Genomic DNA, 27529 nt, shown 5'->3' with positions numbered 1-27529 from the left:
TGTGGCTTTCTGTGACATACTGTATACTGTCCTGCATCCAAAAACTGTTTCTTTAGGGAAAATTCTAATATTCTGGGCCTAATATAGTGTCCATATTCTGTGGCTTTCTGTGACATATACTGTCCTGCATCCGAAAACTGTTTCTTTATGCCAAATTCCAATAATCTGGACCTAATATACTGTCCATATTCTGTGTGTTTCTGTGACATATACTGTCCTGCATCAGAAAACTGTCTTTAGCGGACTGTAAAAAAAAAAACTGCGCCACATCTATTGACAAAACCATTAATATGAAGAAGGCAAGCACTAAGGGACGGGGAAGTGGGCGTGATGCTGATGGTGCATGCAGAGGACGTGGCCCTGGGCGCAATGAAACTGCCTGCTGCCAGTGCACCAGAAAAAAAAAATTCCACCGAACCCAGCTTCATGTCCAACTTGGCTGGGCGGCGCAGGACAACACTGTCCAAGTCAGACCAGTGCAAACAGTTGGTTGGTTGGATTGCTGAAGATAATGCTTCTAGTTGGTTAAGCACCACCCTCTGTTGCAAGAAGTCCAGTCTCTGTAGCCAAGAGTCTGTTCAACCGAATCCTCACTCTGATCATCCTTCCTTCCACATGGAGAGGCTTGCCAAAGGGGGTATCCCACACTCGGATATTCCGAGGAGCTCTTTCCAGCGCCACTATTACATTTGGCCCTCGCGCCCAGCACGCTTGAAGTGGGACCTGAGATATTGTGCCCTGATTCCAAACCTCTTGAGCCTTCACAGTCTCAATAAGATGACGGCGGTGAACAGCAATCATTCGTTCACGAGGTGGATGATGATGAGACACAGTTGTCAATCACTGAGGTTGTGGTTAGGTCAAGTCAGGAGGATGAGCAGAGTGAGGAAGTGGAAGAGGAGGTGGTTGACGATGAGGTCACTAACCCAACATGGGAAGGTGAAAAGCCGAGCGAGGACACCAGTACAGAGGGGGAGGGATCCGCAGCACCGCAACAGGCTGGAAGAGGCAGTGGGGTTGCAAAGGGGAGAAGTTGGCCCACAACAAACAGGCCCGCAACCGTTACACCAATCACCCCTATGCGTAAATCTAGGGCTAGGTGTTCCACAGTATGGCGCTTTTTTGAGGAAAGTGCAGATGACAAAATAGGGGTAGTTTGCAAACTGTGCCGTACCAAAATGAGCCGGGGCGTGAACACTAGCAACATCACCACCACCAACATGATCCACCACATGGCATCCAAGCACCCTAACAAGTGGGCCGAACGCCTGGGTCCACAATCTGGGTCTGTGGGTCACATCACTGCCTCCTCTTCCCCTGTGTTATGCACTGCTGGCCAATCCCCTGTCGAAGGTGCAGGCCCGGATGCCCCTCGCCCTGCACCTGGACCTTCGCATGAACCATCAGCAACAACATGAACTTCCCTGTCCCAGCACAGCGTCCAAATATCCGTAACACAGTCATTTGAACGCAAGCGCAAATACCCACCCACAGGCCATAGCACTAAATGTGCAACTTTCCAAATTACTGGCCCTTGAAATGTTGCCATTTAGGCTTGTGGACACTGAGGCCTTCCGCAGCCTGATGTCGGCGGCCGTCCCTCGGTACGCAGTCCACAGCCGCCAATATTTTTCACGGTGTGCCGTGCCCACCTTATTCCAGCATGTGTCCCAGAACATCACCCGTGCCCCCAACGCAGTTACTGGGAAGGTCCACTTAACCACGGACACATGGACAAGTGCTGGTGGCCAGGGATGCTACATTTGTGAGTTAGTTGTACCCTGGGAAGGCACAGGTGCTACCCACGCCCAGGATTGCGGGCCCTATGTCCATTAGGATCCCTGCCAGCAGCTATGTTACTGGCTCCAACCCCCACTTCTCCTCCGCCACCTCCTCCTCCACTTCCACCTCCAGCAGCAGTCAACCATCAGTCGCTAGCTGGAAGCAGTGTAGCACTGCTGTGGGTAAGCGTCAACAGGCCATGCTGAAGTTGATCTGCTTAGGGGACAAACAGCATACCGTTGCAGAGCTATGGCAGGGTATAAGGGACCAGACCGAGCTGTGTCTCTCGCCACTCAACCTACAAACAGGCATGGTTGTGTCTGACAATGGCCGTAACTTGGTGGCAGCTTTTTTTAGCTCGGCAACCTGACACACATCCCATGCCTAGCCCACGTCTTAAACTTAGTGGTTCAGCGGTTTATGAAAACCTACCCCAATTTGCCAGCGCTACTAGTAAAGGCGCGCCGCGTGTGTGCCCATTTCCTCAAGTCATCCACAGCTCCACATGTTGGCCAGGCTTTGTGAGCAGCAGAGGGCAGTTGTGGAATACCAGCTGCAACATTGTTGTCGCCTTTCGAGTCAACTGCCACTATTCACAAGCGAGGAGCGGGCATTTATGTCAGACCTCCTTGAGGTTTAAAAAACTTTGATGAATCCACACAGATGGTTAGTGGCGATAACACTATTATCAGTGTAACCATTCCACTGCTGTGTCTACTCAAATGATTGCTGCTCATAATTAAGGACGACGCTCTGAATGTGGCAGACGAGGAAATGGGGAGGACTTTACACAGTGTGATCGCCAGCCCACCCTCAGTTCATCTTCTCAGTGCGAATTGGACCATGAAGAGGAGAAGGAGCTGGACACAGTTGCCTCTACTACAGAGGGTAGTACCCATGGAACTTTAAATCCATCTGTTCAGCGTGGATGGGCAAAAGAGGAGGAAGAGGAGATGGAGAGTCATCCTGATGTCAACATCAACGTCTTGCCTGTTGGTACTCTGGCACACATGGCTGAGTTCATGTTAGGCTGCCTTTCCAGCGACCCTCGCGTTATACGCAATTTAGATAACACGGATTACTGGGTGTTCACCCTTCTCGACCCCCACTACAAAGAAAACTTCTCATCTCTCATTCCTGTGGTGGAGAGGACAAGTAAAATGGCGCAATACCAGAAGTTCCTTGTTGGAAAATTGCTCCAAAATTTTTCATCTGACAACGCTGGCGAGTCCGTACTTCCTTGGCCAACTGAGGAGGGGAGACAAGGGGAACACACAGCAGTTACAACAGAGACAGGGCAACAAACTCCAAAGCCTGGGACAGTTTCATGACCCCCCCCCAGCACCCTCATCCTGATGTGCGGCCTACTGCCACCAGGAGAGAAAAATTTTGTAAGATGGTGAAGGAGTAAATAGCAGACCGTGTCAGCGTCCTCAATGATCCCTCAGTGCCTTCCAACTACTGGGTGTCCAAGCTGGACAAGTGTCACGAACTGGCGCTCTACGCTTTGGAGGTGCTGGCCTGCCCTGCCGCCAGCGTTTTGTCTGAGCGTGTATTTAGTGCTGCTGGTGGCATTATAACAGATAAGCGTATCCGCCTGTCAACTGAAAATGCTGACAGGTTGACTCATATAAAAATAAACAAGGCCTGGATTGACCATGACTTCTCGACTCCACCAGAGGAAAGCTGATGAACATAAAGTCACTTTACATGTGTTGTTTATAATGTAGTTAATAGACTGTATTCCCATGCACCCCTTCCACCACAAACAAGGGTATATGGTTGAATCTTCCTTTTCTCATTCTGATCCTCCTCTTCCGTCATATCAACATGCATTGCTTATTCGTCATATATAATGCCCTCGCATATATGGCCTTCGAATATAATTTTTTAGAGGGTCCGCTCACCAGCAGGCCCTCACATCTAATTTTGTAGAGGATCCGCTCACCACCAGACCCTCACATCTAATTTTTTACAGGGTCCACTCACCTGCAGGCCCGCAACTCAAATCTTTTACAGGGTCAGCTCACCTGCAGGCCGGCAACTAAATGTGAATGAGGCCCTCCTTTATGTGAAATACAGGTTGTATCGGAGTGCCTCTTCCTTGTAACTTTAGGCAGCACTTGCACTTTATATACAAGTAAATATACAGGAAACAATGTTTTTAGTTAATTTTTCCTCTAAAATCGATTTTTTACTTTGGTTTTGTGCGTAAAACCTTAATTAGATTGTCGGCCTGGTGATCACTTTAAGCCCTTTTAAGCAGCATCAGCATGGTGATAAAAATGAGTGGCAAGGTGACATGGTGTGGAGATGGCTGGATGAGGAGGCCACATAGTGGCATAATGACTGAGTCTGGATAAAAGACTAAGGCCACAGATTGTTGAGAAAGATGCAGATCGAAACAAGATGCAGGTGGAGCTGTATCATGGTCACCTGCAGATTAATGCAGCCATCAAAATCAAGTTGGGTTTGTCGGTTCCACCTCAGCTTACCAGCAGGCCCGCACCTAAAATCTTTTACTGGGTCAGCTCACCTGCAAGCCCGCAACTCAAATCTTTTACAGGGTCAGCTCACGTGCAGGCCCTCGCATAGAACTTTTTAGAGGGTCAGCTCAGCTGCAGGTCCTCACCTATAATGTTTTACAGCGTCAGATCACCAGCAGGCCCGAACCTAAAATCTTTTACAGGGTCAGCTCACCTGCAGGCCCGCAACTCATGCTGCCTTGCTTTGAAGTAGTAGCCGTTTATCAGGCTCCCTCTCCGAAATCGAACAATGATTCCCAGTTACCAGTGGTCACCATGTTAGGCTCATAAAAGAACATCGAAAGTTGATAGGGAAGATATCCAAATAGATCGTGGACATCACGTGGACGTGCGATCAGGCAGAAGTTATCTAGAGTCAACAAAGCGGCAGCAGGGCCTCTCCTGTCCAACGTTTCCTTTTCCAAAATACCGCAGTGGCATTCCCTGTAATTTTTTATTACTTATTCCAATAACAGAGCATCTTAAGAGTCCTGTATTGTTATTTATCGTCACTACCTCCCCGAGTCGGGAGTGGCTAATTGCCGTGCGCCTGCTGCCTTCCTTGGAATTTTGTGCTTTATTAACTTGACCCACCCTCTCTGGGTGGTTCACAATTAGGAAAAAAAAGGGGCAAGGCAACAACAGCCAATCAGATTTCAGCCATTGACCTCTCTTGGATGTGGTATCCCTTTCTCAAGCTTCCTCTCCGGCATCGAACCCTGATTCCCCATTACCCGTGATCACCATGGTAGGCGCAGAGAAAACATCGAAACTTGATAGGGCAGACATCCATGGGAAGCGTGCAATCGCCCAGAGGTTATCTAGAGTCACCAATGCGGCAGCAGGCCCTCGCCCCTAAGGTTTTAGATGGTCAGATCAGCAGGCCCCTGATCCAAATGTTTTTGAGGGTCACCAGCAGGCCATCAATCATAATTTTTCAAGGGTGTGTATGATGCCCTCCTTTATGTCTAACAAAGGGTGTTTTGGAGTGTCGGTTCCTTGTAATTTTTGGCAGCCCTTTCAGTTAGTGCATAGGATTTATGAGTGTAGGAGTCCCACTACCTGAACAATTGTACCACAATGTGAATAAGTCCCTCCATTTTGTGATATACAGGTTGTATCGGAGTGCCTCTACCTTGTAATTGTTTGCAGCACTTGCACTTTATATACAAGTAAATATACTGGAAAGAATGTTTCCAAACAATTCTTCATGTAAAATAGATTTTTTTGGGGGGGGTTTTGTGCGTATTTTTGTCAGTCTGTAAAAGTGGCGTACAACTCGGACAACATGGTTCCGAGCAGCGACCTGGGAGTCCAAGATGCATCCAGACATCGTCCCGATCATCACTAGTGCTGCTGCTTTGGACTAAATGAAAGAGAATTTACGGTAAGAAAAATTACACTATTCTTCTGCTGATCGTCTTCCTGTCCATCCTTGGTGGTCATTCAGGAGAAGACGATAGAACTGAAGGAGCTGGAGCTCAGAAATGAATAAGAGAAGAGTTGGTGAAGGACCTATGGTGATGTCAGCATCATGTGATCAGTGCATCAATGGTTGAGCCCCGCCCCCTGCACTGATCTCATGACAGTGACGTCACCGCAGGTCCTTCAGCTCTGGCAGTGCAGCAGATACTGGGCAGGTCCTGGTCGGTAGTCAGGGCTCTTGTTCTCTCTGGTATCAGCCATTCCTCCAGCCTGCAGGTAAGATGAGCTGTGAGGAGACAGTGTGGTGGAGAGCTCAGACATGTCACCTCTGGAGATTCTCCTCCATTACACACAAGGAATCCTTCTCCGCTCCTCAGCTTAGTATGATGGGGGAGGAGTAGTGGGGATAGTGGGGGTTGTCATCCTTCACTGGCCCCTGACCGTCCTGGTGAGGGGCCCCTGCATCCAGGAGGAGAATGAATGGAGCGGGGCCCGGCCTGAGCTCAGCTCTCTCCAGTCTCTTCTCTAGGAGTTGTGGACACAGCTGAGCACAGTCCAGAGGTGGGACCTGCATCTATCAGACATTTATCTCCTGTGGAGCCACCAGAGATCTCCATGTTGGGTCCCCTGGGATCCATGTGGTGGGGGCTCTGAGAAGCGGGGCCCCTCCAGGCTCAGGAAGTGCGGTTCTGGAGGTGACATCTGGTCTTGTCCCCTGGATGATTTCCTCTCCTCTTCTCATAAAGGCGCCTGCAGTACTAGAAGCCTCCAGCTCCTCCAGTTCTCTCCTCTTCTCCTGAACGACCACCAAGGATGGACAGGAAGGAGATCAGCAGAAGAATATTAGACCTCACCTTGGAGATCATCTCCCTGCTGAGCGGAGAGGTAAACTTTTCTAGATTTCTCTCCTCTTTATTGTGTTCTGTAACAAGTCAGACATCGGGAAGGAGAATCCATCATAGGAAGTGATAGGAAGAGTCCAGGGTCCTGGAGAACGGCCTCCAGACCTTCCAAGTGATGGAGAACCTGAAGATCAGCCCCCAGTATGGTGAGTGATGTGTCATGTGACTAGTGACCAATAGTCATGTTGTAGGAGCCATGAGGAGGTAAGTAGGCACGTTGTACCAGGAGGAGAGGGCCGGAGGAGAGCACATGGCCCTGAAGGGTTTATTCCCTAAGTGTCTCTCTCCATCCACAGGAGTACACAATAGTGAAGAAGACATCGGGGGACTGTGTGACTCCCATCATCCATCTCCAGGAGTCAGGAGGGCGGAGCAGGACCCCTCCCCCCATCACAGAGCCTCCCCCTCACCCCCTGATACATGAGCAGAAGATCCTAGAGCTCACCCACAAGATGATGGAGCTGCTGACTGGAGAGGTGACACTGCTGGGAATGCTGGGAAATTCTCCAGTAACAGCACTGGAGGGGTCTGGGTGATGACGGTGTCATTGTGTTGTCAGGTTCCTATAAGGTGTCAGGACGTCACTGTCTATTTCTCCATGGAGGAGTGGGAGTATATAGAAGGCCACAAGGATCTGTACAAGGAGGCCATGATGGAGGAGCACCAGCCTCTTATATCACAAGGTAAGAGCCGTCATGTGCAGTGTATACACGTGTGCGCAGTGACATGTAATAAAGGAGCACCAGCCTCTTATATCACAAGGTAAGAGCCGCCATGTGCAGTGTATACACGTGTGTGCAGTGACATGTAATGGAGGAGCACCAGCCTCTTATATCACAAGGTAAGACCCGTCATGTGCAGTGTATACACGTGTGTGCAGTGACATGTAATGGAGGAGCACCAGTCTCTTATATCACAAGGTAAGAGCCATCATGTGCAGTGTATACACGTGTGTGCAGTGACATGTAATGGAGGAGCACCAGCCTCTTATATCACAAGGTAAGAGCCGTCATGTGCAGTGTATACACGTGTGTGCAGTGACATGTAATGGAGGAGCTCCAGCCTCTTATATCACAAGGTAAGAGCCGTCATGTGCAGTGTGTACACGTGTGTGCAGTGACATGTAATGGAGGAGCACCAGTCTCTTATATCACAAGGTAAGAGCCGTCATGTGCAGTGTATACACGTGTGTGCAGTGACATGTAATGGAGGAGCACCAGCCTCTTATATCACAAGGTAAGAGCCGTCATGTGCAGTGTATACACGTGTGTGCAGTGACATGTAATGGAGGAGCACCAGCCTCTTATATCACAAGGTAAGAGCCGCCATGTGCAGTGTATACACGTGTGTGCAGTGACATGTAATGGAGGAGCACCAGCCTCTTATATCACAAGGTAAGACCCGTCATGTGCAGTGTATACACGTGTGTGCAGTGACATGTAATGGAGGAGCACCAGTCTCTTATATCACAAGGCAAGAGCCGTCATGTGCAGTGTATACACGTGTGTGCAGTGACATGTAATGGAGGAGCACCAGCCTCTTATATCACAAGGTAAGAGCCGTCATGTGCAGTGTATACACGTGTGTGCAGTGACATGTAATGGAGGAGCACCAGCCTCTTATATCACAAGGTAAGAGACGTCATGTGCAGTGTATACACGTGTGTGCAGTGACATGTAATGGAGGAGCTCCAGCCTCTTATATCACAGGGTAAGACCCGTCATGTGCAGTGTATACACGTGTGTGCAGTGACATGTAATGGAGGAGCACCAGCCTCTTATATCACAGGGTAAGAGCCGTCATGTGCAGTGTATACATATGTGTGCAGTGACATGTAATGGAGGAGCACCAGCCTCTTATATCACAAGGTAAGACCCGTCATGTGCAGTGTATACACGTGTGTGCAGTGACATGTAATGGAGGAGCACCAGCCTCTTATATCACAAGGTAAGAGCCGTCATGTGCAGTGTATACACGTGTGTTCAGTGACATGTAATGGAGGAGCACCAGCCTCTTATATCACAGGGTAAGAGCCGTCATGTGCAGTGTATACACGTGTGTGCAGTGACATGTAATGGAGGAGCTCCAGCCTCTTATATCACAAGGCAAGAGCCGTCATGTGCAGTGTATACACGTGTGTGCAGTGACATGTAATGGAGGAGCACCAGCCTCTTATATCACAAGGTAAGAGCCGTCATGTGCAGTGTATACACGTGTGTGCAGTGACATGTAATGGAGGAGCACCAGCCTCTTATATCACAAGGTAAGAGACGTCATGTGCAGTGTGTACACGTGTGTGCAGTGACATGTAATGGAGGAGCACCAGCCTCTTATATCACAAGGTAAGAGCCGTCATGTGCAGTGTATACACGTGTGTGCAGTGACATGTAATGGAGGAGCTCCAGCCTCTTATATCACAGGGTAAGACCCGTCATGTGCAGTGTATACACGTGTGTGCAGTGACATGTAATGGAGGAGCACCAGCCTCTTATATCACAGGGTAAGACCCGTCATGTGCAGTGTATACACGTGTGTGCAGTGACATGTAATGGAGGAGCACCAGCCTCTTATATCACAAGGTAAGAGCCGTCATGTGCAGTGTATACACGTGTGTGCAGTGACATGTAATGGAGGAGCACCAGCCTCTTATATCACAGGGTAAGAGCCATCATGTACAGTGTATACACGTGTGTGCAGTGACATGTAATGGAGGAGCACCAGCCTCTTATATCACAAGGTAAGAGCCGTCATGTGCAGTGTATACACGTGTGTGCAGTGACATGTAATGGAGGAGCACCAGCCTCTTATATCACAAGGTAAGAGCCGTCATGTGCAGTGTATACACGTGTGTGCAGTGACATGTAATGGAGGATCTCCACAGTTTCTCCTCACATTACATTAGAGGCTACGTGTTCTTTATATGTCAGTCATATCCATAGGGCTCCAGTCACATGATGGGAGCGTGTCCTTCTGGCCTCCGTTGGGCCGGTATAGTAGACTACACTGCTCTCTCAGAGACGTCGTGTAAAATCCGTGTTCCGCAGCGTATACATTGTATATTATACATGGAGCTTCTGGGCAATGTCCGCCCCTGTGTGACTGTATAGAGCCTGACGTCGGAGCTTCTGTCAGAGGGAGATATCAGGAAACCCTCCGCACATATGTTCTGCTGGAGGCTCAGACGTGGTGTGAACAGGTCCTTACTTTTATAAGGAGAGTCCATCATAGTGACCTTCCAGTCGTTCTCCGGTTCTTCATGTCTGGGATCCTCTAGTCACTCCATGAGCAGAGAAGGTACAACCTGCTACACGTGACTGGAGGAGGAGGTCGGATCCCCCCCCCCCCCCCCCTTATTTCAAGCCACAGTCAGAGGAGCGGGACAGTCACAGAAATGTCTGCAGCAGATCTGCCATGTGTGAACGTGCTCTTAGATAACCAGTGACTGATCTGTGCTGTTCTTATAATCTGTCCAACGTGGGGATTGTAAGGTTCTGCCATATGGAGACAGCGCACAACAGGCGATTTCTGCCGGGTGGGGCTTAAGATGCGCTCAGTAGGTGATATAGAGATAGACAGAAGTGTGTCTCCGTGCAGTAGATCTGTCTTCCAGCCTGAGCCACTGTGAGAAATGTGGAGCATCTTTCGTCTGTCTGTGTGCATTTACTTTAGTAAATCTGCCCAATCGTTCCCCCAGTGTTCACATGGTTTCCAGACCCTAAGGCAGCAAGGCAAACCCAAACCATGATGCTCGCTCCACCCACCCCAAACCATGATGTCACTAAGCTCTAACTATGATGTCCCCTTCACAAGGCCCAAACCATGATGGCTCCTATCCAGATGTTATCCAAGACTAAAAAATGTCCCCCCATATGCCAGGCCCCTCATATTGAATCTACTTACCTGACTCCCCACACCGTTCCTGGTCCCTGCAGATGCTTCTCCTCCTGCGCGGATGAAAACATCCATTGCCGGGGGAGGGGGTGGCATCAGTTAATGACAGGCTGTGACGGGGACGAGCCTCCCTAGCATTATGGGTGACGCTAGGGAGGCTCGTCCCCTTCACCGCCTTCCATTGGCTGCTCTTCCCCTGACACCGCGTATGGGGAGAAGCAGCAGCGGCGGTGCGGGGACCAGGAGCGGCGTGGGGAGCCAGGTAAGTAGATTCAGGGTGAGGAGCCTGGGCATGTGGGGGGACGTTTTCTAGTCTCGGATAACCCCACCTCATTGTTTTTAGGACAGGAGTAGATTCTTTTGTTGTGTCTATTCTCTGTTCATGGTTTTCATATGAACAGAAGTTTCTGCAGTTTGTAGAATCTTCTGTGGGTTTTTGCTCGGGTTCTCTCTTGCCTCTTTCAGAATTGCATGTGGTGCTCTTTGAGTAATCTGTACAGGACGGCCACTCCTAGGGAGCGCAGCAGCAGTCCTGAATGTTCTATGTCTGTATATCATTTGTGTGACTTTTGATTGATATACACCAAGATCATCAGCTCTTGTAGCCTTCTTCAGCTTTGTGCATTTCTATAACACGACTTCAGAGGTCTTCTGAAAGTTGTTTGCTTTGAGGCATGGTTCACACTAACCAGTCTTTCTTGAGAAGAACAGAGTTGTCAGTAACTAGGATTTATGTGCCTTTATAAACTGTTCAAAGCTCTTGAGAACCACACACATCCAGTCTCATCTACAGATCCTTTCATTTTTTTTTTCACATTTTGTTATGTTGCTCCTTGTGCTAAAATTTAAAAAAAATTCAGTTCAATCTGAACTAAATCCCCCTTAATGACAAAGTGAAAACAACATTTTAGAAAAACTAAAATTTGGCCTGGACTTAAGTATTCAGATCCTTTGCTTTGACATTTAGCTCTGGGGGCCTCACATTATTCTGGGTCATCTCTGAGATGTTTCTACGCCTTAGTTGGAGTCCCCTGTGGTAAATGCAGAGCATTGGAGATGATTTGGAAAGACACAGTCCTGTCTATATAATGTTTCACAGCTGACAATGAAGATCAGAGTAAAAACCAAGCCATGAGGTGGAAAGAGCTGCCTGTTGAGCTCATAGACAGGATTAGGGGGAGGCACAGATCTGGAAAAGAGGACAAAAACATTTCTGCTGCATTGAAAGTTCCCACGAACACAGTGGCCTCCATAATTCTTACATGGAAGCACTTTGGAACAATCAGGACTCCTCCTAGAGCCTGCCCTCCATCAAACTAATAATTTGAGGAGAAGGGCCTTGGTAAAAGAGGTTAACAAGAACCTAATGGTCACTCTGACTGAGCTCCAAAAATCCTGTGTGCAGATGGGAGAAACTTACAGAAGGTCAACCATCACTACAGCCTCCATCAGTCTGGGCTTTATGCATAGTGGCCAAAAAGAAGCATCTCCTCCCCAAATCCAGAAGTACAAGCCTTTTGGCCTCATACCCAAGCTGTAATCGCTGCCATAGGGGCTTCAACTAAGTCCTGAGTAAAGGGTCTGAATACTTACAGTATGTCAATGCAAGATCTAAGTTTTTTTTTTCCAATAAATTCCCAAAGATTTCTAACATTCTGTTCTCGTGTTCTCATTATGGGGAATTGGGTGCAGAATGATGGGGGAATATTTAACTATTTTTATTTTAGCACAAGGAACAACATAAAATCTGAAAAAGTCCGAAGACTTTCTGAATGCACTGTAGCTGCGTAATCGTGCAGCCATTAACAAGGAAAGCATGTTTGTGCCAGTCTAGACATCAGTGTAGTTTTTGGTGTGGTGCATCCTCATCGTGTCAAATGTATCTCTTACCTGGGTATCGTTTACAGTATGGAGGCTGTGGAGTTGTATCAGATGTTATTGCCAGTCACCAATCTCAGCTGTTTGTTAGGCCAGGAGACCACATAAAGAAAAATCACTAAAATAAAGTGGCCTAAATGAGAGGAAATGCTCAAAAACCCCAAACACTGTGGCGTGTTTATGTCACCGCCAGATCTCTGAGAAGTTCTGATAAACATTCTTCAGTACCTCCTGCATGATGTTCTTTTGTTTTGGTTTCGCTTTGACATCTCTTCTCCCTCTCCCAGCTGTCATCTATTAGCAGTGATTGCCTCCCTATATATCTCCTCCCGTACTGCTTCACTTTGAGGTTTATACTACTTCCTGGATTCTGTTCACTGCTTGAAGTTGCTATTGCTGGTTCCTCAGATAAGTCTATTTCTTTATTTGTGTTTTCCTGTTGGCTTGATCCTAGGTGACCCTGACTCCCTCCGTATTAAGTATAGGAAGCCGGTGGTCGTGTCCCCTCACTATTATAGGGTGTTCAGGTGTCACACAGTCGAGGTACGTGGACATGCAACTTTCTATCATTGAGATCTTTGCATGGGCTGAGCAGTCAGGGAGAGCTCTAGGGTTTTAATAGGGCTCACCCTTTTGTTCCTTAGTTTGGGATCAAGTCAGTCGGATCTTTATTTGTTACTTCTTGTTTTCTATAACACCATCTGTGACAGTTTATAACTGGGGGATCAATTCCTCCGCATTTCATCCGTTGCTAACGGCAATCCCCGGCAAAAATGCATACAATGGATGCGTGCAGCGGACCACATGCACCACAAAGGCATCCTACACAAGATGGGATAATGTGTGGATGAAAATATACAAATACATAAATCACTGGAAAAGGTGCACCACAACAATATGCAACTGACAACACTGGCTAATCCCTCAAGCTGATATTAAAAACTAAGACTTTAGCCAATGTATTCCTGTCAGGAACACAACGGAGGCCTTTTGAATCACCCTCAAGGTATCTCAGTGTGGCATGGTTCCTACCACTAGACTACCTATGGTGTGTAAACATGGTCTGAGAGGTGCTAAGATCCAACTCACAGCCAAGATACTGTATATACAGTGCTCAGCATACATGAGTACACCCCAACAGATTTGTCAGAATCAACATTTTCTATGGGATACCACAAAATAGTCCCACAAATGTGGGCCATTGATGGAAAACAAGGATTGTTAAATCGCACACACAAAGAAAGTAATTTTCCTAACAAATTAATTCAAGACCAATTTCTTTATACAAGAAAGGCGAAGGCTACAAGATCAGCAAAGCTTTAATTATCAGTCAGAATACTATAGAAAAAGAGATACAAAAATGTAAAAAAAGATGGAACTGCAACTATCTAACAAAGAGATGTTCAGGCTGTCCATGGAAGGAGCGTCTTCTAATGAGAAGGGTTGAAGAAAATCACCATGCAAGTTCACTGCAGTTAGTTAAAGAAGTAGAAAGCCAAACTGGGGTGAGCGTTTCCCATGACATGGCATACACTGCAGAGGAATGGCATGCATGGGTGTCGTCCACGAAGGAAGCCTCTCCTAAAGCCCATGCAAAACAAAAGCCACCTACATTTTTCTATGGCCTGAGCTGAAAAAGATGAAGAGTAATGGGACTCTGCACTCTCTGCAGTCATGAGACCAAGATAAATGTTTTTAGAACTGATGGCTTCAAAACTGTATAGCGTCACAAAGGTGAGGAGTACACAGAAAGGTGCATGGTTCCAACAGTGAAACATGGTGGTGGCAATGTCCGTATGTGGGGGCTTTATGAATGCTGCTGGTGTCAGTGAGCTGCATTTCATCGATGGTATCATGAATTCACAGATGTGCTGCTCTATATTGTGCGCCCTTTTCCAACATGACAATGATCCAAAACACACATCTAAGGCCACTGCTGCATTTATGAAGAAGAACAGAGTGAAAGGGATTCAGTGGCCAAGTATGTCTCCTGATCTGAACCCAACTGGATACCTATGGGGAATTTTGAAGAGAAAAGTTGAGCGTCACTGTCCATCCAGCATCCAGGCTCTAACAGAGGTCGTTCTTGAAGAATGGAAGAAATACACTCACCTAAAGAATTATTAGGAACACCATACTAATACGGTGTTGGACCCCTTTTTGCCTTCAGAACTGCCTTAATTCTACGTGGCATTGATTCAACAAGGTGCTGATAGCATTCTTTAGAAATTTTGGCCCATATTGATAGGATAGCATCTTGCAGTTGATGGAGATTTGAGGGATGCACATCCAGGGCATGAAGCTCCCGTTCCACCACATCCCAAAGATGCTCTATTGGGTTGAGATCTGGTGACTGTGGGGGCCATTTTAGTACAGTGAACTCATTGTCATGTTCAAGAAACAAATTTGAAATGATTCGAGCTTTGTGACATGGTGCATTATCCTGCTGGAAGTAGCCATCAGAGGATGGATACATGTTCTCATTCTGTTTACGCCAAATTCGGACTCTACCATTTAAATGTCTCAACAGAAATCGAGACTCATCAGACCAGGCAACATTTTTCCAGTCTTCAACAGTCCAATTTTGGTGAGCTCGTTCAAATTGTAGCCTCTTTTTCCTATTTGTAGTGGAGATGAGTGGTACCCGGTGGGGTCTTCTGCTGTTGTAGCCCATCCGCCTCAAGGTTGTGCGTGTTGTGGCTTCACAAATGCTTTGCTGCATACCTCGGTTGTAACGAGTGGTTATTTCAGTCAACGTTGCTCTTCTATCAGCTTGAATCAGTCGGCCCATTCTCCTCTGACCTCTAGCATCCACAAGGCATTTTTGCCCACAGGACTGCCGCATACTAGATGGTTTTTCCCTTTTCACACCATTCTTTGTAAACCCTAGAAATGGTTGTGCCTTAAAAAATCCCAGTAACTGAGCAGATTGTGAAATACTCAGACCGGCCCGTCTGGCACCAACAACCATGCCACGCTCAAAATTGATTAAATCACCTTTCTTTCCCATTCTGACATTCATTTTGGAGTTCAGGAGATTGTCTTGACCAGGACCACAACCCTACATGCATTGAAGCAACTGCCATGTGATTGGTTGACTAGATAATTGCATTAATGAGAAATAGAACAGGTGTTCCTAATAATTCTTTAGGTGAGTGTACGTTTCTGGTACTATCCTTAAAAATCATGGAGGTCATACAAAATACTAGGTGCAGTAGTTTTTGATGTTGGATGCATTCATTTTTGCATCACCTTATTTGAGTAAAACTGAAGATTTTGAAATCCAAGTTGTACTATTAACCTTATCTTCATGTTATGGGTGAAACAAATGTTCTATCAAACTCATGGAAAACTGTTCTTGTGTTCAGTGAGATATTGATTAAAATCTTAGTTTTCAAAGGGGTGTACTCATTTATAATGAGCACTGCATATATATATATATATATATATATATATATATATATATATATACAATACAGACCAAAAGTTTGGACACACCTCATTCAAAGAGTTTTCTTTATTTTCATGACTATGAAAATTGTAGATTCACACTGAAGGCATCAAAACTATGAATTAACACATGTGGAATTATATACATAACAAACAAGTGTGAAAGAACAGAAAATATGTCATATTCTAGGTTCTTCAAAGTAGCCACCTTTTGCTTTGATTACTGCTTTGCACACTCTTGGCATTCTCTTGATGAGCTTCAAGAGGTAGTCCCCTGAAATGGTTTTCACTTCACAGGTGTGCCCTGTCAGGTTTATTAAGTGGGATTTCTTGCCTTATAAATGGGGTTGGGACCATCAGTGGCGTTGAGGAGAAGTCAGGTGGATACACAGCTGATAGTCCTACTGAATAGACTGTTAGAATTTGTATTATGGCAAGAAAAAAAGCAGCTAAGTAAAGAAAAACAAGTTGCCATCATTACTTTAAGAAATGAAGGTCAGTCAGTCAGCCGAAAAATTGGGAAAACATTGAAAGTAAGGGCTATTTGACCATGAAGGAGAGTGATGGGGTGCTGCGCCAGATGACCTGGCCTCCACAGTCACCGGACCTGAACCCAATCGAGATGGTTTGGGGTGAGCTGGACCACAGAGTGAAGGCAAAAGGGCCAACAAGTGCTAAGCATCTCTGGGAACTCCTTCAAGACTGTTGGAAGACCATTTCAGGTGACTACCTCTTGAAGCTCATCAAGAGAATGCCAAGAGTGTGCAAAGCAGTAATCAAAGCAAAAGGTGGCTACTTTGAAGAACCTAGAATATGACATATTTTCAGTTGTTTCACACTTGTTTATTATGTATATAATTCCACATGTGTTAATTCATAGTTTTGATGCCTTCATAGTCATGAAAATAAAGAAAACTCTTTGAATGAGAAGGTGTGTCCAAACTTTTGGTCTGTACTGTGTGTGTATATATATATATATACATACAGTGGATATAAAAGGTCTACACACCCCTGTTAAAATGTCAGTTTCTGTGCTGTAAAAAAATGAGACAAAGATAAACCATTTCAGAACTTTTTCCACCTTTAATGTGACCTATAAACTGTACAACTCAATTGAAAAACAAACAAAAAAAAAATGTAGCTGTGTTCAGAATTAAGCAATCACATCCTGTTAACAGAATCCTGTTAAATAGGAGTCAGCATACACCGGCCATCATTTAAAGTGCCTCTGATTAACCCCAAATAAAGTTCAGCTGCTCTAGTTGGTCTTTCCTGAAATTTTCTTAGTCGCATCCCACAGCAAAAGCCATGGTCCACAGAGAGCTTCCAAAGCATCAGAGGGATCTCATTGTTAAAAGGTATCAGTCAGGAGAAGGGTACAAGAGAATTTCCAAGGCATTAGATATATACCATGGAGCACAGTGAAGACAGTCATCATCAAGTGGAGAAAATATGGCACAACAGTGACATTACCAAGAACTGGACGTCCATCTAAAATTTATGAAAAGACGAGAAGAAAACTGGTCTGGGAGGCGACCAAGAGGCCTACATCAACATTAATGGAGCTTCAGGAATATCTGGCAGGTACTGGCTGTGTGGTACATGTGACAACAATCTCCCGTATTCTTCATATGTCTGGGCTATGGGGTAGAGTAGCAAGACGAAAGCCTTTTCTTACGAAGAAAAACATCCAAGCCAGGCTACATTTTGCAAAAACACATCTGAAGTCTCCCAAAAGCATGTGGGAGAAGGTTTATGGTTTATGGTTGAACTTTTTGGCCATAATTCCAAAAGATATGTTTGGCGCAAAAACAACACTGCACATCACCAAAAGAACACCATCCCCACAGTGAAGCATGGTGGTGGCAGCATCATGCTTTTAGGGTTGTTTTTCTTCAGATGGAACTGGGGCCTTAGTTAAGCTAGAGGGAATTATGAACAGTTCCAAATACCAGTCAATATTGGCACAAAACCTTCAGGCTTCTGCTAGAAAGCTGAACATGAAGAGGAACTTCATCTTTCAGCATGACAACGACCCAAAGCATACATCCAAATCAACAAAGGAATGGCTTCACCAGAAGAAGATTAAAGTTTTGGAATGGCCCAGCCAGAGCCCAGACCTGAATCCGATTGGAAATCTGTGGGGTGATCTGAAGAGGGCTGTGTCCAGGAGATGCCCTCGCAATCTGACAGATTTGGAGTGTTTTTGCAAAGAAGATTGGACAAATCTTGCCAAGTCAAAATGTGCCATGCTGATAGACTCATACCCAAAAAGACTGAGTGCTGTAATAAAATCAAAAGGTGCTTCAACAAAGTATTAGTTTAAGGGTGTGCACACTTATGCAACCATTATTGTGACGAAACCAACCTCGCCGCCGCTGGGTTTCGGAGGGGCCTGGCTACCAGCCTCTTGCCTCAGGATTATGGCCCATACTAACTTTAAAGGAGAAGACAGTCTGGCCGCACAGCTTAAATCTGTCTTTGGAATTGTATTTTATGTTATGTGAGGGTACCCAGATAGCTAATTTTATTGTATTTGTGTAGTCTGAGTGCCATTCACCTAATAATATGCACTCAGACTTGAGCTATCTGGGGATATGTTAAATGTCTGTGTTTACTGTAAGGGTTGTGACATTGCATGTTTAAATGGTGATTTCTGTCCTGTTGTCCCCACATGTATATTGGCGATTTCCCTTTGTCTTGAGAGATAATTGAATTACTCCTCGGGTGTCTCCAGGGCAGAGAGGAGGAAACCATGATGCATTGTGGGGATGTATTGTGTCTGTGTATCCTGAATTGCTGCATATCTGTCCTGTGTCACAGTCTTCCTTCTGGTCCCCTAGGGGCGTGTCCACCAGATGGGGACCTGCATAAATACGGGCGGGTAGCCATCAATAAAGAGTGCCTGTTTTATCCTTCATCATGTTAAGGCTGGTGTTTGGGTAACTGATCGACACTGGGAGATTTGCTATACTCCCCTGGCTATAACTACTAGCTCTTGTAAGAGCTGTTCCTGCTCTCTGGATTTGGGAGAGGTTCACCCACTGGAGCCTGGAGCCTTGTCGTAGGTCCAGGCTGGGTAGGAGACGGCGAGACCTCAACCAAGCTTCGGCTTTCGTGGGGTCTGCAGTGCTTACGGTGTCAAGTGGAGTGCTTGGAGTCCTCGGGAAGCACTAGGAGCATCTATCGACGGAGGTACCCGGTCGGGGTGCTAGGAGATCCGTTACAATTATATTTTTATATTTTTTTCTTCCCGCCACCTAAAAGATTTCATTTTGTTTTTCAATTGAGTGGTACAGTTTATAGGTGACATTAAAGGTGGAAAAAGTTCTGAAATGATTTATCTTTGTCTCATTTTTTTGGACATCACAGAAACCTGACATTTTAACAGGGGTGTGTAGACTTTTTATATCCACTGTATGCTGATAATTGTAGTTTATTACATACCAACCATCCATAACATTAAAACCAGCTGTGTGCAGCTCCCCGTCTGACCTGACAAGGAATGGACTCCACAAAACTTGTGAGGAGTCCTGTGTTTTTCCAGGATATCCCACAGAGGACGATCGGAGAATCTGTAGACAAATCATCACCTTCATCTCTCTGTCATGTTCCTCATTCTTGGACAGTTTTGCAGTGTGGCTGGGTTTCATTTTGTTGACAGCAGGCACTGTCATTAGTGAGAACCACTGCGATGAATAGGGGAATTGTAAAATGTTTAGGTTGGTGGGACGTGTCACATTCACATGATGCCAGGACCCAAGATTTCCAGTGGAACATTGCCCAGAATATCACACTGCATCCACCGGCTTGTCTTCTTCCATACTGCAGTGGGGGACATCTCTTGCCCAGGTAAGTGACATACATGCATCCAGCCACCCACATGTTGTAAAAGGATTCATCAGATCAGAACACCTTATTCTCATAGTACACTTGGTGCCATCTCTTCCCCAGGTAAGTGATGAACAAAAACCTGTCCATCCACATGGTGTAGCATGATTCATCAGATTCTCCCATTACTTTATTGTCCAGTTCTTTTCAGAAATTTGCTCCACAGTAGCTCTTCTGTGGGGTCGAATCAGCTGGGCTCATCTTCACCCCCTAGCCCCAAACCTGACACAAGTGAGCCATAATTTGCCCAGTACCCTGACTTTAATTCACTGGTTGTCCTTGCTTGGACCACTGTTTAGAATTATTAACCACCACACACAGGGAGATGCTCTGTCCCAGTTGTCTGGTCATCACACTTTAGCCCTAAAGTTGCTCAGATCCTTACTCTTGTACATATTCCTGCTTTCAACACATCAGCCTAAATATCTGACTGTTTACTTGCTGACAATTCATAACCCCCTTCCCCAATGGACACCATTGTAACCAGATAATGGTATTAATATTATGACTGATCGGTGTATATAATGAGAAGAGAGTAGCTATCCTTCTAATTAAACTTTCTACAGAGGAGGGGGTTCCTGTCCAGCAGGGTGGCAGTCTCTCTCATGGAGCTGTCATGGGTTCACAGAAATAACCAGTAAATATCATCAGATATTTTTCTCTTTTCCCCATTCACCATAACTGCTCCTTAGGAGAAAGTAATTGTCCTCCCAGGAAAAGGAGACTTGGAGGCAGATATAGATGTAGAGCCCATCATTCATTCTCATAGACCAGAGACTACTTTGGTTTGTGGCCTGCTAGGGGCTAGGACCTTGGCCCAGTTGGTGAGAAGCAGAATATTGTTATTTAGGCTCTGATCACTAAACCTAGAAGTTACGTAGCTGATAGAAGAGTCTGATCTACGGGAGGCCATGTATTCAGTCACTGTGTGCTTGTGTCTCCACAGATGGATCCAGGAGGAGAAATCCACCAGAGAGATGTCCCCGTCCTCTGTATTCCCAGGACTGTCCAGAAGAGAAGGTCCCAGAGAACCCTCAGGTAGAGGGAGCTGATCCCTATACACATCTATATAGGGGGGTCCTGCAGTCATAGAGGGGTCATAGATTGTGGGGGTCTCTTATGTGGATCTGTTAGATTTCCCACCTGTCTGCTGTATTGTACTGAATTGTTACAGATTACAAATCAGGAAGAGGATCTGATTATTATTAAAGTGGAGGATGAAGAACAGTGGATGATGGGCGATCCCCCGTGTAAGAGTGAGGTAGAGGAGGACATTCCAGGAGATGTCACTACAGGTATGGAATCATGAACGGAGAAAGTGACTACAGATTGTGTCCTTGGTGCCTTCAGGGCAGGAGGAGAATCTGATCACTAGCTGCTGCTCTGCTCTTTGATTGGTGATGTCCCCATCACATCATGAAGTGTTCCCCCTATCCAGCTGACATCTGCCGACCATATGACTTCCCCTCTTTGTGACCCCACCACCTTAGAATGTGACAGTTAATTCTTTAACCCGTTTTCTACCAGCGCTGTACCTCGCGCATGTAGCGGGCACAATAGCCGGCTAATGTCCGTGACCGGCAGTAATGCTGATCGCGGCCATTACAGCCAAATCATGGAGTGTTCCCCTTATCCAGCTGACGGCGATCTCTGATCAAATTCTTCTCTGATCCCGGCTGTTCCTGCAGGAACATTCCCACTTGGGATTATGTGGGCACAGCTTTTGTGTCTGTGCTATCATGATGAACTAGGAAAGGGTTAAGCATCATTTTGGACTCGTCAGCAGACATTACAATAAATCCAGACATTTTGTAATTTCCTTTGTAAACAGTTAAATCAAAAAAAATTTGTGAAGAAATCCCCCCAATAATAACAGCGGAGAAGAAAGCTCCTCATTTTACTTCTATATTTCCTACATGAGGCTGGGGGCAAGAACAGAGGAGCTATCTGACAACACACAGGTTCTGACAACTCTGCACACATGTCATGGTCAGTTTTAGGCCTATGTAGGAGGGAAGCAGTGAGGGCTTCAACGTATTCACGGTTCAGCACTGCACTAAACTATGAAGATGGACTTTCCTTAGCAATGCACATTTAGAGAGCACGGCTTAAGGGGCAACTTCCGAGCTATTTTTCCTCATAGGAATGTATAAGTTAACTAAAACATTCCCTATCAGAGTGCCTATATATTAGAAAAAAATATATAAATTACATTTGGGAGGAGACACTTTGGGATAGAATTTTCAAATTTTTGAGTTTTAAAAAGTCATGGTTTATGTAGTAAAAGTGATGACTGCGTATAGACCAGCATCCTGGACTGTTTAATAGTGTTATAGAAAGCTTTATAAGGTTGTGTTCACATAGCAAAATCCATAGCAGAAAAATCTGTAGCAGATCAGTGTCTGAAAACAAGTAGTTTTTGGTGGTGGTAGTGGTAACGTTTGACAAGCGTTTTAGAAGAGTTTTTGAGTGAGGTTTCTCTGTTCCCCATTGACTTGTATAAATAACCATAGAGTTAACAGTGCTTTGCATCAGTGATTGTTAGCCAAAACCAGGAGTGGAGCCTAGGCAGAGATAAGTTATAAGGGGAAAATATGCTCCTGTTCTGCGTTTTTGACCTGCATCTGGTTTTGGCTCACAAATAGAAATCATTCCCCGAACACTGATTGTGTGATTGGCTGAAATCACGCTTGCAGTTTTTTGGGTTTTATTTTGACAAAGACATGGATTAAAAATAAATTAATTATACTTCTTCTGCTGAATCAATTTACAGCTTATAAACATGTTATGAGTTTGTGTACTGTATGGTTTAAAAAAAAAAATCACAAATTTCAATTTTTATCTTAACAGAAAATCCCAATGAGAGTTCTGAGAAAAATTTCATGTTATCAGTAAATTATAAAGTAGAAGATGAAGATGTGATGCAGTGCTTTTCTGAAGGAAACCCCATTACCCTTAATGTACATCCAGGATTTCATAGTACAGATCTGTCATATAATCTCTCTAATCACGAGGAACCTTCTCCTGACCAATCACGGATTGTTACAAGTATAGGTCAGAAAGGGGGTGAAATGTTTCAGTGTGGTAAAGAGTTGACAAGAAGTTCAAGTCTTTCTACACTCAGAAGAATTTACACAGAAAAGAAGCCATATTCCTGTTCAGAATGTGGTAGATGTTTCTCATATAAATCAAATCTTGTTAAACATGAGAGAATTCACACAGGAGAGAAGCCATATTCATGTTCAGAATGTGGGAAATGTTTTGTTACCAAGGCCAAAGTTAGGGTTCATCAAAGAAGTCACACAGGAGAGAAGCCGTATTCATGTTCAGAATGTGGGAAATGCTTTACACAAAAATCATATATTGTTACACATGAGAGAAGTCACACAGGAGAGAAGCCATATTCATGTTCAGAATGTGGGAAATGTTTTACAGATAAATCAAGTCTTGTTACACATGAGAGAATTCACACAGGAGAGAAGCCGTATTCATGTTCAGAATGTGGAAAGTGCTTTTCAGATAAATCAAGTCTTCGTAGACATGAGAGAGTTCACAAAGGAGAGAAGCCGTATTCATGTTCAGAATGTGGGAAATGTTTTACACAGAAATCAAATCTTGCTACACATGAAAGGCATCACAGAGCGGAGAAGCCATATTCATGTTCAGAATGTGAGAAGTGCTTTAAAGTTAAATCAAGTCTTATTCGACATGAGAGACTTCACACAGGAGAGAAGCTGTTTTGATCTTGTATATGTGCACAATATTTTACAAGTAAATCTGATTTTAAGGCTCATTAGAGGATTCTCACAGGGAAGAATGTAGGAAATATTACTAATGCCAAATTTAGGGATTATTAGAGAAACCATTTGAATGTTCTATATGTTGAAAAGGTTTTACAAAGAAATCAAGATTTAAAACTCATCTAAGAAGAAACCATAGTCTTGTATGAATTGTTGAAAATTGTATGAAAGGCAAAAATAAATAAATAAATGTAACAGCCAATAAGATGTTTTTCTTGGGGTTAAATTTTGTTGGTTCTTCCAAATGACCAAATTATATTTCTCTGACGTCAGCTGTGACTATTGAGGGTTTACTTCTGGAGCAGTGAAAATGAACTGTCCCCATGAACCTTGCTTCTCATCACTGTATTCACACCTTCACTCACACTGCGGGAGAATCCAGAGTGACATGGGGAGAAGTAATGACGCTCCATGTAATAGTTTTATAACGTATGTGGACATATTAATATTTCATATTCAAACAGTATTTACAGATAAAAGAATCTTATCCTATTTTCTATACGACAGCGTCACCATTGTCACTGATGGACATCTTTTTTTGGCTTATATTATACTTTCTACTACCGCTGTGACATGCATTGCTTCTACAAACTAAGGGTACCTACACAGTAACACAGATTTCAGAAGAGAAAGTCCAAGCATTTTTTGCATGTGGATTTCTGTGCATTTGTAGTATCAGGAGGAGCTGTTGCAGTGCTGGGACATAGACTTACTGTCATCATTCCAGTCCAGCACAGGGAGACAATTCTCAGCTAGACATAACAGGGGATGACAAAGCCTGCTACACAGGAAGAGCAGTGCAGCCAGGGTCTGGAGAAGGAGTGCAGTAGATCCAAAAAAGGGTCCGTTACCAGAGCCCAGGGGTGGTGTGATGCGTCTTTAACCCCTTAAGGACTTAGGACATACCGGTACGGCATGGGTCCCGAATCCTTAAGGACCCATGACGTACCGGTACGTCATGGCTTTAATTCGCTATTCCGGCGACGCGGGGGTTAATCGGAACGGGATGCCAGCTGAAATCATTCAGCCGGCATCCCGTAACAACGCAGGGGGGGGAGGGGCGACCCCCCCGTATCGACGATCGCAGAAAACCGCAGGTCAATTCAGACCTGCGGTTTGCTGCGCTTTTAGCCGATTCTGATCCCCGCGGTCTCTGACTGCGGGGATCAAACTTTAAAATGCCCAAAATAAAGTTTTATTAACCCCCCTGCACCCCTGAATGATATTATGTGGGCGGGTGTCGCAGGCGGTGCGGGAGGTGCTGGAGGCGGGCGGTGCGGCAGGCGAGATCGCGATCCCCCGCCGCCTCCCCTTGAATAATCGTTAGTGTGCAGTGGTATACCAGGGTGCCAGCACATTGCTGACACCCTGGTATAAACGGCTGACATCGGTGATGCGATGTCAGCCGTTTAACCCTTTCCATACAGCGGTCCGTACGGACCGCTGTATGGAAAAGGTTAACAGCTCAGGGAGCTCCCTCCCTCTCCCATCAGGGGGCTGCTGTGCCTTTGCAGCCCCCCGATGGAGAGGGAGAGAGTCCCCAGACAGCCCCCCGACAGACCCGTCCTTACCCTTCCCTGTCTGCGAAGTTCTGACCACTACTGAGCAGACGGGGAAGGTTCCCATGGCAACAGGACGCCGTCTCAGGCATCCTGCTGTCCATGGTGCTGAACAGATCTGTGCTAAAGGCAGAGATCTGTTCAGACAAAGTGTAAGTAAAATACAGTACAGTACAATATATATTGTACTGTACTGTATTATACAGACATCAGACCCACTGGATCTTCAAGAACCAAGTGGGTCTGGGTCAAAAAAATGTAAAAAAAAAGTTAAGATTAAAAAAAAACACATTTATCACTGAATAAAAATAAAAAAAATAAAATACACTACACATATTAGGTATCGCCGCGTCCGTAACGACCTGATCTATAAAACGGTCATGTTACTTTCCCCGCACGGTGAACGCCATAAAAATAAATAAATGAGAAAATTTAAATTTTGCCCACCTTACTTCCCAAAAAAGGTAATAAAAGTGATCAAAAAAGTCGCATGTACGCCAAAATAGTACCAATCAAACCATCATCTCATCCCTCAAAAATCATACCCTACCCAAGATAATCAACCAAAAACTGAAATAACTATGGCTCTTAGACTATGGAGACACTAAAACATTTTTTTGTTTTAAAAATGAAATCATTGTGTAAAACTAACATAAATAAAAAAAATTGTATACATATTAGGTATCGCCACGTCCGTGACAACCTGCTGTATAAAATTACCACCATGATCTAACCTGTCAGATGAATGTTGTAAAAAACAAAAAAAAACGTGCTAAAAAATCTATTTCTTGTTACCTTGCCGCACAAAAAAGTGTAATATAGAGCAACCAAAAATCATATGTACCCTAAACTAGTACCAACAAAACTGCCACCCTATCCCGTAGTTTCTAAAATGGGGTCACTTTATTGGAGTTTCTACTCTAGGGGTGCATCAGGGGGGCTTCAAATGGGACATGGTGTCAAAAAAACAGTCCAGCAAAATCTGCCTTTCAAAAACCGTATGGCATTCCTTTCCTTCTGCGCCCTGCCGTGTGCCCGTACAGCGGTTTACGACCACATATGGGGTGTTTCTGTAAACTACAGAATCAGGGCCATAAATAATGAGTTTTGTTTGGCTGTTAACCCTTGCTTTGTAACTGGAAAAAAAATATTAAAATGGAAAATCTGCCAAAAAAGTGAAATTTTGAAATTGTATCTCTATTTTCCATTAAATCTTGTGCAACACCTAAAGGGTTAACAAAGTTTGTAAAATCAGGGGTGTAGTTTCTTAGATGGGGTCACTTTTATGGAGTTTCTACTCTAGGGGTGCATCAAGGGGGCTTCAAATGGGACATGGTGTCAAAAAACCAGTCCAGCAAAATCTGGCTTCCAAAAACCATACGGCGCACCTTTCCCTCTACGCCCTACTGTGTGCCCGTACAGTAGTTTACGGCCACATATTGGGTGTTTCTGTAAACGGCAGAGTCAGGGCAATAAACATACAGTCTTGTTTGGCTGTTAACCCTTGCTTTGTTAGTGGAATAAATGGGTTAAAATGGAAAATTTGGCAAAAAAATGAAATTCTCAAATTTCATCCCCATTTGCCAATAACTCTTGTGCAACACCTAAAGGGTTAACGAAGTTTGTAAAATCAGTTTTGAATACCTTGAGGGGTGTATTTTATAGAATGGGGTCATTTTTGGGCGGTTTCTATTATGTAAGCCTCGTAAAGTGACTTCAGACCTGTAGTGGTCCCTAAAAATTGGGTTTTTGTAAATTTCTGAAAAATTTCAAGATTTGCTTCTAAACTTCTAAGCCTTGTAACATCCCCAAAAAATAAAATATCATTCCCAAAATGCTACAAACATGAAGTAGACATATGGGGAATGTAAAGTCATCACAATTTTTGGGGGTATTACTATGTATTACAGAGGTAGAGAAACTGAAACTTTGAAATTTGCAAATTTTTCTAAATTTTTGGTAAATATGGTATTTTTTTATGCAAAAAAATTAACTTTTTTTGACCCACTTTTAGAAGTGTCATGAAGTACAATATGTGACGAAAAAACAATCTCAGAACGGCCTGGATAAGTAAAAGCGTTTTAAAGTTATCAGCACTTAAAGTGACACTGGTCAGATTTGCAAAAAATGGCCAAGTCCTTAAGGTGAAATAGGGCTGAGTCCTTAAGGGGTTAAAAATGTTTTAAATTAGAAATCCGAAGTTGGCTTCAGTAACAAACCCGATTTTGGATTCCTAATTTAAAATATTTTTAAAGACGTTAAAAGGAATGCCGAATTAATTCACCGAAGTCTCGCGCGGAGCCCATACCTTTTAATACTGTACGGAGACAGAATTAACACCAAAGTTGGAGTCATGCAAGCTTACATTGAGCTTTGATGCCAGGTGATGGAAAAGAGAAGGGTCGTGGTACAGAGTGCAATAGACT

The 27529-nt window shown here is 44.7% G+C and overlaps 3 protein-coding genes across 3 annotated transcripts in view; 1 reads left to right on the top strand and 2 right to left on the bottom strand.

Annotated features, from left to right (window-relative positions):
• The window catches only part of LOC120990641 (zinc finger protein 501-like), a 149263-nt gene that overhangs the window by 103367 nt on the left and 18367 nt on the right, over positions 1-27529 (bottom strand). The window lies entirely within an intron of this gene.
• The window catches only part of LOC120991883 (gastrula zinc finger protein XlCGF26.1-like), a 67242-nt gene that overhangs the window by 27699 nt on the left and 12014 nt on the right, over positions 1-27529 (bottom strand). The window lies entirely within an intron of this gene.
• LOC120991152 (gastrula zinc finger protein XlCGF17.1-like) lies at positions 7260-23740 on the top strand. Its single transcript, XM_040420062.1, has 4 exons — positions 7260-7317; positions 20691-20782; positions 20919-21039; positions 22595-23740. Exons 1-4 carry the CDS (start codon positions 7284-7286, stop codon positions 23485-23487), a joined length of 1140 nt encoding a protein of 379 aa, XP_040275996.1. The 5' UTR covers positions 7260-7283; the 3' UTR covers positions 23488-23740.

The sequence above is a fragment of the Bufo bufo genome, chromosome 2 (assembly GCF_905171765.1).
Source record: "Bufo bufo chromosome 2, aBufBuf1.1, whole genome shotgun sequence".
NCBI lineage: Eukaryota > Metazoa > Chordata > Amphibia > Anura > Bufonidae > Bufo > Bufo bufo.
Note: the sequence above shows the minus strand (reverse complement) of the source record. Positions and strands in the feature narration are given on the sequence as shown.

Bases quoted from the DNA above. Each gene is read 5' to 3' on its own strand.
- LOC120991152 (XM_040420062.1), top strand. From the start codon at position 7,284: ATGATGGAGGAGCACCAGCCTCTTATATCACAAG. The intron at 7,318-20,690 runs GTAAGAGCCGTC...GTGTCTCCACAG, and splicing joins CCAGCCTCTTATATCACAAG to ATGGATCCAGGAGGAGAAAT. The intron at 21,040-22,594 runs GTATGGAATCAT...TTATCTTAACAG, and splicing joins TCCAGGAGATGTCACTACAG to AAAATCCCAATGAGAGTTCT.